The sequence below is a fragment of the Poecilia latipinna genome, unplaced genomic scaffold, assembly GCF_001443285.1.
Source record: "Poecilia latipinna isolate Pla-1442-1.1 unplaced genomic scaffold, P_latipinna-1.0 Scaffold131, whole genome shotgun sequence".
In the NCBI taxonomy this organism is placed as follows: Eukaryota; Metazoa; Chordata; class Actinopteri; order Cyprinodontiformes; family Poeciliidae; genus Poecilia; species Poecilia latipinna.
The window spans coordinates 67,174-76,978 of NW_015112747.1; the positions used below are offsets into that span (position 1 = coordinate 67,174).

General features: G+C 38.2%; 1 protein-coding gene across 2 annotated transcripts in view; it reads right to left on the reverse strand.

Annotated features, from left to right (window-relative positions):
* Positions 1-349: 349 nt before the first annotated feature.
* cntn3a.2 (contactin 3a, tandem duplicate 2) overlaps positions 350-9,805 on the reverse strand; it is a 59,241-nt gene continuing 49,785 nt past the window's right edge. For both annotated transcript variants that reach the window (XM_015028618.1, XM_015028617.1), the window contains exons 21-24: positions 8,706-8,892; positions 8,382-8,494; positions 8,081-8,249; positions 350-2,355 (exon numbers count right to left, since the gene is read on the reverse strand). In XM_015028618.1, coding sequence (XP_014884104.1) covers positions 2,258-2,355; positions 8,081-8,249; positions 8,382-8,494; positions 8,706-8,892 — 567 coding nt within the window. In that variant the 3' untranslated portion in view covers positions 350-2,257. The remainder of the gene's footprint in view (positions 2,356-8,080; positions 8,250-8,381; positions 8,495-8,705; positions 8,893-9,805) is intronic.

Here is a 9,805-nt window from a genome sequence, read left to right on the forward strand (position 1 = left end):
AGATAGACTGGCCACTTTTTGGGTACACCTTCTTAGAATTGCATTAGTCATCTGGACATGGTCATCAACACTGCTCAGTTAGTCAACTGGTAATAAGGGGGACCAAGTGTGCCACCGTCACATGCAGCAGCAGCAGCAGTCTGAATCATTGATACAAGTCAGTCTGGATCCATGCTTTCATGTTGTTTACAACAGATTCTGAATGTTGCAACTGCAGTCACACAATGGTGAATCAATCTGTAAAAATTGTAGCATCAGGTTTGTGATTTAAGGTTTGACGTGTTGGAGATGGTATTCTGTATGCCTTATAAAAGGTGTTTAGATGAGCCACTGTTGCCTTTCTATTATCTTAAGCCAGTTTGTTAATTCTGTCCAACTCACCAAAAGGGCGTTTTCATCCCTACAGCTGCTCCTCACTGGGCATTTCTCTTTTATTTTTTTACCCCCAAACCATTCTATGTAACACAAGAGATGGTCATGTGTGGTAACCCCAGCAGATTAATAGTTTATAAAATACTCAGACCAGCTCTATGCACACCAACAACCACAATATAATCAAAGTCACTTAAGTTGTATTTTTTGTGTCCGGTTCAAAGTCCAGCCAGTCATCTTCTACTTGTCTAGACACTGGACTGCTTACCATAAGATGAGTGGAATTTGTTTTGAGTTAACAAGCACTCGAACAGGTTACCTAATAAAGTGGCCAGTGTTGACTTCTATTACTGCGATCTACAGTTGGCACAATACATTTTTGAATCTATATTTGTGAAAATAACCAAGCAAAATAAAGGCAAACTACGCCTATCTGTTAACATTAGAGCTTTGTCTAACTTAGTTTTTAAGGTGGATAGGCAAATGCTTCATTTAGAAAATGTGAAATTAGGCATTATATGCCATTTCAACATCCCTCCACAGCTTGCTAGGTTATGATAGAGAATGGTTATCGCTCCAAACCCTGGACATCCACAAACAGTGGCATGTCCACTGTTTGTGGACATGCCACAAACAGTGGACATGTTTGTGTGTGTTTAAGATCAGCCATCCTTTTGTCTATAGTCCATATATCCTGTCCAAATTTAGCCAAGAGACATTGAAAGTCAGGCTTTTCCAAAACCTTTACACTTCAATTATTTATTTTTTTAACACATTTTCACTCATCAGCTTCTTCACTGTATAGATTGAAGTAAATGCCAATTTCTCTGAATTTTCACTGAGGTTTTGGCTCAGGGGTTTTCCCCTGAAGCTGAAGAGCTGCGTTCTGAAACATGCCCGTTTCATACATTGTATGTTTCATTCTTTCCTATAAAATGGAAGTGAAATACAGAAAATGTAAAAGAGAATAAATTATTTTGTACAAATTTTCACCTCAAAGAATCGACTTGGAAGTGAAAATTTAAGACTTCTGTTGTTGTTACCTAATAACTTGGAAAAAAAAAAGAAATAAGAAGAACAAATTGGCACTTGTAGTATGCAGCATTACTCCTACTGCTGTTTGTGGGAACATGTTTCTTGATGCCAAATTAAGTACAGATTTTAGTTGTTTTTTTTTCTTCAGGCATTAAAACCTTAAAGAGCCTACATTCAATTTTCTAAAGTTAAGCGATAATGACAAGGTAAATACTTAACACTATGACGTGTTTTATGACCGTAATTTGGAACACAATCCACTTTTAATGGAACATGTACTTATAAAAACAGGCTGCTGGATGTATCTGTAATTGGGGCCATTGCGAGAATCTTCAAAGGCACAAGCATATGTGTGAATGAACATGTTCAGACGATCTGATTGAGGCATGAACAGGAAAAATTCAAGGGATGAAAACTAAAATCTCACACTGAGGCCCTCAAAAAGTACACTGAGTGCCCAATGGCTGTAAACTGCATGAAACTGAATGCTGAGAAAAGTGTGGAGCTATTTTTTTTAATAATAAGAAGAAGGCTTAAACTACTTTGGCACATGAATGGAAGTAAGGCATCTGTGTTATTTCAGAGTCAAAGTAAAGAGCTGAATTGGAGTATTGTTCCTGACTGGCAAAATGTCAGACCCACATTAAAATAAATAAATAAAGGCAAGCAAATAATGTTAATTAATTCTGTCTGATAGCACACTCCAATATTGCACTGCCTCATATTTTCTACAGAACACAATAAAACTGTCATCTCCAAACAAGAGTCGAGAGAGAGAGAGAGAAAAAAAGCATGGTTACTTGTAGAAACAATAGAAAAATGTTGGAAAACAAAGCAGAGAGAGGTCTTGTCACAACATTGACCTGAATGTAGATATTGCAATGGTGAAGAACAAGGAGAGCAGGGATGTGTCCACACTCAGAGCGTTGGAGCCACGGGCGCTCATACCTACAGCAAAGACAAAAAAAAAAAAAAAACACGGTGAAAACTAAAAGTACTGAAGCTCACATCCAACTTATACACTATTTTTAATTCTGACTTAGACTCAAAATACTGGAAGGCTGAAACATTCCACCATAGATGAAAACATGTTACATGTAACCAATAGCAATTCTTGCATGAATTGTGCCCTGGACAATTCAGTAGCTGGATAAATAAAGCAAAGTCCTGCAGAAACCAAGCAAAATATTCTCTCTATTCTCAGTAGAATGAAGGGGGTGCTAACTCTCCACTGGCTTTACTTGCTTGAAAGCAATAGAAGACGAGTACTAGGTGAAACTAAAAGACCAATTTTCCTTTTCTAATCTGCTGCTTTTGCTGCCCCATTTCTTAAGCTGCCTTGGGCGTCTGCCCATATCAAAACCCACCAGTGAATGTGATGTAAAGTTTTACAATTTAATAAATTAAAGGAATAATTTAGATTTCATTTTTGATTGAGGTTGTGTCCATAGCCTACCTGAAATATACAAATGTGTTGTCAAAGTAAGCTGCCGGCATGAGGGAGACAATATTTTGTAAGTAAAATATTATTTCTAGCCATTTTACTCTTTGAAAACAAAGACAAAGATAATTGAGGAGTTGACAATGGAAACTGTACTGGATCTTCTATTAGCATTTATCACAGTTATTCAAGCTACTACAACAGCAGCTTCAGAATTTTTCAGAGCAGCAAACATTCCCAAATCCTGCAAGTTTCATAATCATCCGAAGTTGAAAGCTTAAAGCGATGAAACTGAACCTTTTAAGTTCTCAGTCCAGCTTCCCAGTTATCTGAAAAAATGACCCAGAAACATGTCTTAACATGTAGAAAATATTTTTTTTTTATTTAAATGTGTCCTTTTCTGCCTTATTTTCTTAACCACTTCCCTGCTCCTGAAAACGTCTAACTCTGAGCCGCCTTCACTCAACAACTGCATCTCCTCTGAAGAGTGTTACCGTCAGTGTGACTTGGAAGCACTTAAATATGATCAATTCACTTTTCACCAGGGTCACAACTACATATTAGTCAGGTGGATGCCAACACATAAATCTGCGCACCCCCGCCCCTGATACGAAGGTACGTGAAACGTAAAACTCGCTACATTAACCCCGTTATGGGCGCGAGGTGAAGGAGCGTAAGGGCGCTCAAGTGTTCGCGAACACATCATCGGCGCGCCTCCTCCTCCAGACGGGGTTTTGACGCCCCCTCTGGTGCAGCGCCCCTATGCGTTGCATGCACTGCATGCCCACTTTTTGTGCCACTGCTTTTCACATTTTGAGTTGTAGACCAGCTAATAACCGCTCACGGCCATTTGAACTGAAAATTGACTGATTATGGTTTAGACAATTTCTCAGAAGACCTCAGGACTTTGACAGCTATAAAGTCCAAATCAGTTAAGAAAACATTTGGCTTGAGACATGTTTGTGTTGAACAAAATTGAAACGAAAAGCTAATCAAAGCAAAGCTTTGAATTCTGCACATTGAGTGACTCAGAAACTGTGGTATACCTCATGGATAAACCATGAAGTTGTGCCATTGTAACGTTGCAGTTATGACAGCAATAATATTCAAGATGTCATAGCAGCAGAATGCAGTCATCACATCTGCACCACTGGCTACACTGTTTTTTTTTTTTTTCCATTGTCCTTTACCTCTCTGCTCTGTCTCCATCTTCTCTCCAACAAACATGTATTATTACTCAGTACAGTCCTGGCTCATACAGATATATTTTTTTTATCTCTCCATAGAGATGCAAGTCATCTTTTCTTCAGAAATCCTTTACACTTGCTATCTTTTTATAATTTTAAAAATAATCTAGTGGGATGAAAGTCTTATCTCGTAGGGTACTGATAAAACCAGCAGCCTAGAAATATTTAAAGTAGCTGCTGGAGAAGCACTGATGAACATGCTTGAGACTAGAACTGGTCAGCTAGACAGCTTTGAAAACTCACAACTAAATATTTTCTAAGTGATCGCATCATGCGTACCACTGGGTACCATTTAGGCTACCCAGTAGTGCTACCTTTAACTCAACACTCTTCAGTGAGGGAGTTGCTACTGCTTGAGTCAAAGATAGCGAAGGTTTTAGTCTGTTCTCAGCAAAATGCAGCTCCAGGAACTCTGATTATGTATTACCTGTGCCTCTGTCTCACCTCTGCCCTGCTAGATTGTCTGAAGCCACATCTGGTCTTGTTGGTCTCACCTTCTGATCCCGTTCCTGTCTCATGTATATGTCTGTACTCTGTTTCTGGTATGCAGCAATTGCTCTGAGTTAGGTTTTCTTTTGGCTTTTGCGCCTGACCCCATCTTGAGTATTTTCTTTTTTTTTATTCTTGTATATTTTATTAGACAGTGAGCCTGAGTTGGTTATCAATTATGATTTCGTTCATGAAATATGACCTGCTTGGACTTTGCCTCTTTCCTGCTCCCGAGACTTTCCATTCATTTTGCTCTCATCATTATCTCCCGTCAACAACAAGTTTATCAGCACACAGTCAGTGCCTTTTCTCACCACTATTCCTGGTGGTGCCAGGAATAGTGGTGAGAAAAGGCACTGACTGTGACACTTGACAGGAGGAGGCTCTAGCAACCAGACTGACATTGATAACCTTTATATGTATTAGGGAATGTTTGTAAAACTCCCAGACTCTTTCTAACCTGCTTGCTTTTCCCTGTAAAGATTGATGAGGTGTTGTTCCTCCCTTCTAATAATTAATTTTCATTAGTTGCAATAGGGTGTTTGCAATTATGTCACACAAAGTACCCTCGAGCTACTTAAGAAGACAAACAAGAGAAACAACAGTGACACATTCAGGACTGTCGGAGAAAGTAAGTATTAAAAGCAATTATCGGGGGAAGATAGTGCAGTTTTCAAAGAACACTTCGAATTGAATGGATAAAAGTGCAAATGTAATTGCCAAACATTTCACACATTGACATAAAGAACTACTTGGTGCTGTCCATGAAGCAGACCACCAGTTTATGCCTGATTAATTAGTTTAGAAGAAGAAACTCAATATAAAGATTACTTACATTCAACATCAATTGTTTCAACGTCAGTGTTTTCAATCTTATTTATTATGAGGATTTCGCACTTAAAACTAAGAAAAACACTATACTTAAGATGATCGTATTACATCAGACCAACAGGAAATAAAATATCTAAATAGAAAAATGTAGGCATAATGAAGATTATGTTCCATACCTGGTTAAAGGTTATAATTTTCAAAAGGTACTTTTAATCTGAAAGACGAGCCTCATCGGAAACCATATTCTAATTTATTGAGTATTACTGTATACATGAAGGAAAAATAAGATTGTTGCATAAATTTCTCCTATTTTATCTAGTTATGAGCAAATGCTAATAGCATGAGTTTTCAAGTCAACACTTACAAATCCTTAAGTGGATTAAGTTTCTCTGTTATAAGTCTAAAGTCAACATGTACCCAGCCCGCCTAAAATGATCCAACTGACTACTACTGTAGGGACATTTTTTTCTTTTTCAAATTGATGAACATGAGCTAAGACAATAATATGAAAAAAGTTTATGTTTTTAAAATAGAAGTCCAGCTCAAGTCTGCACAAGTATTTTCTGTAGACTTAGACCTAAAGTGAGCAAAATGTACAACTCAACATTGTGTTGCCGCTCCAGTACAAGTGTCTGGTTAACAATCTGTCCTATATCTCCTCCAGAGGAGCAAAGAGTTGAGGTACTTTACAAACACCCTAAAGCTTTAAACTTTCTCCTTGTTTTGTGTCATTTTTGGGTCCAGCCTCTGTTTGAAACTTTTACAAGGACAGCTATTTTTAGTGTCTGTGAGGTGTTTCAAGAAGCAAGTCAGAGGAAGCACAAAAGCTGTGAAAATCTGTTTAAAAAAGAAAACTATTTTCTACAGAGGCATGTCATGTTTTCTTTCAGGCTGCTATAGCAGAGAGCAAGACTTTGACAGGTGCTGCTCATTTCAATCTATTGTCATTTTGTACTTTTTCCACTTCAAGCCATTTCTTGCCGACTTCTACATGTACATCCATTCAGACCTAGCTGCGGTATGTTTTGTCAAACTGGTAAAAGAGCCAAATTGACCTGGGGCCAACTCCATCAGATGTCAGCCAGGCTGAATGGGGCACAGCAAAGCTCCTGGATTCAGAAATGTTGGCAATCTTTATTGTTGTCCGGAGTACACACCAGAGCCGGATTTACTCGGGTGCATTTACTTGGGTAACTTTTTGGAGAAGTTTTTCTTCACCATACTTTCAATTCCCTAAAGAAGGTCCTTTTGACCGCCTGTCTTAACCCTTCCCTCCTGGTCCACATCTGTTATGAAACAATGTGAACAAAGAGTTGGTGTCAGACACGTCAAAAAATGCTCATTAATTATTTTTAATCCAACACCATCTGGAAGGTGGCCAATGCTCTGCGGAGGCTGCCCACCAATAATTTTCAAACGTACTCTATCCTGAAGCATCGGTGCTAATGATGAAAATACCCATGGCTAAAGTCCAGTCAGCTATTCTGTCTTGCACTTTGCGTATGCCAGGCAAATGCTCCATCTTTCAGTTTGTCCTTTTCGGCAATAAATCCATACCTACATTGGCTCCGACAAAAGCAGACGCTGCTCAGCAATCAAACAGTATGCTTCCTTAATACACCAATTACATTAAGTAATTTGACTGGTCCAGCTAAACCACTACACAATAATAATTGGAATCAATAACATTTTGAAAAAATAAACACACTATTAATAGTGAAATCAAAGATAATAAAGCATGCTGTCATTTTTGAAGGTTAGAAAAATGTAATTGATTCAAGTTAACAGGATGACTTATTGCTACCATTGTACATAAACAATATAGGAGCTCCTCCTGCATGCTACTTACAACCACCTTATAAAAATTCAATGGAATTCAAACTGCCTCTTTTAAATGTAATAAAACTCAATCATGCCTTATAATTGTGTGTAAAGGGACCAGGAGCCTGATTAAGTTTGATTGCAATCCCAACATTTTCATGACCTTTGTGACTAAATTAACAGTTGTGTGCTGCTGGCTTCTCCTTTATTATGAAATAATGTCTACAGAAAAATCTTCCCTGGAGGGAAAAAAAAGTATAAATGATGCTTGTTTCAGAGAGTTTACATTTTGTAAACAGTGCTTTATGTTTTCACTGCTAATGTGTTTTGCACACATCTTTCACTTTGTGTCTGAAAGAAAAAGGGGAAAAAAATTGTTTATTTAAAAGAAAAGCCACCATGAAACTCAAACTCCCCTCCAATCTGCTGTTTTTAAGGGATTCGGCACAGAACTTGCAACACTGTAAAGTAGCATTTAGAGGGGAAAACGAGCCCCCCTGGAGCTCCACAAGACAGTAATAGCTCCTAGTAAAAAGAGGGATGCAGACAGAGATGGATGGCGCTGCATATTTCAGCAAAACATGAGCCCAGTAGAGCCAAATTAGGGTGGCAAGGGACATTAGTACTGTTGAGTTAACAGAGGACAAAATGTCCCTGTCAGAACTGAAACGTGTCGAGTGATTTCATTCATAAAAGTCCACAGAAACATTTAACATATAGGTTCTCAGACACAGAGGTACCATGAAATTATAAAAGCAAGAAAACTGGGAGCACACCTCTTTCACCTTTTCAACTCAATAAAATATGAACAAAAAAAAAAAAAACAAAACAAAAAACAACGTACTCAGTCTATGGATCCGTACGGGATCTGAGGCTGGACCCAGGCCTCCCTCACTCAGCGTCTGAATGCGAATGATGTAGTCGTCTTCGTTCTCAGGGAGGGTCAAGTCTGCTGTCGAATTGGCCGTCGTGAACGTGTTTACCTCTTTGTGTTTCTGTCTCCAGAACGAAAGCTGAGCAAGGGAGGGAGGGCAAACAAGTGAAAAGACACAACGTAAATATGTGTCCTCGCAGCAGACTCTGTTCTCACAGCTTATTGTGTGGCATTAATAAACGGCGCCATTGCCAAGCGCGGAGAAACTCACTTGATATCCTGTAACTTCTGACTCTGATTCCATTGCCACCACAGGCTCCCAGTAAAGAGACAGCTGAGAGCCAATTAGGGTCCATTCTACATTCAGCGGTGGCTGGGCAGGCGCTGCATGAGATAAAAATGATTTATTTCAGAGTGTGGGCACAGAAGCAAATGACTGTATTATTGGCATACTGGGATCATCACATTACCATATCTGGCTGTTTTTAAAATCAATATTAGCGAAGGATATTGTTTTTACGGTTTTGCAAAGAAAAGGCCCGGTTCAAAGCAAACGCAGGCTTTTGCTAAACGATCACTGAGCGCTGCAACTTACGAGGCTTTTTTGTGGTGACATTGATTGCAGGGAGGAAAGGGCCGGTGCCCGCTGTGTTGAAGGCGCTAACTGTTAAAAAGTACTGCGTGTTTCCTGCCAAGTTGTTTACTGTGACTGAGGTTTGGTTCCAAGGCACTCTAACCTTCCCCATCGTTTCCGGTTTGGTGTCATCCTCCCAGTAAACCACCTTTACAAAACAAAGAGCAGATGTAACACAAATGTTACACTACCTCATGAAAAAGATTACCTCCTGAACAATTTAGTTTCTTTTTTTTTTTTTGCATTTTGCCACATTAGAGCCACACGTTTCAATGCCTTTTAATAAGGTTTTCTATAATATACCTGCATATATTTGGGAAGATGAAGAAAAAATATGAAGAAAAAATATGAATAATTTTCAACCTTTCTGTTGTGCTTTGTACTTAGTTGCAATTACTATGATGCTTCCAGGGTAACTAATAGCCTGCAGCAGTCACCAAATTACTAAACAAAGTCCGCCTGAGTACAATTCTATCCAATACGATGGTTCTGTGAGGGATTTTCAACGTTTTTTCAAGACAACTTCATTTTTGAGAACCAGAGTTAGACTAAAAGGCTGCAAAACAGTTGAAGCTGGAAAGCAGGTTTACTTCCTAGCATGACAACAAGGCTAAAATTAGGGCTGTTTATTTAAACTGACAGCTTGAGCAAGGTACAATGGAATGGTTTAAATTGAAGCACATTCACCTGTAATAATAGCCTTGTGAAAGTCCTGTCCTAAATGCAAACCAAAATTTATGGCAACAATTGACTTGAATTGATGTTTCACAGACACTTTCCATCCAATCTGACAAAGCTAAAAATGTTTTTCATTTTTTCTCAAGGAATATATTTAAAATTGCTTGCAGCCCAGAGCCATGCTCTACTTTGAGTTGATCTATTGCACAAAAAGCCCAATAAAATATATTAAGGTTCTGGGTTGAAAAGCCAAGAAATATATAAAGAAAAAAAGTTTCAGGGGCATGAATAATTTTCTAAAATATATATATATATATATATATATATATATATATATATATATATATATATATATATATATATATATATATATATATATATAT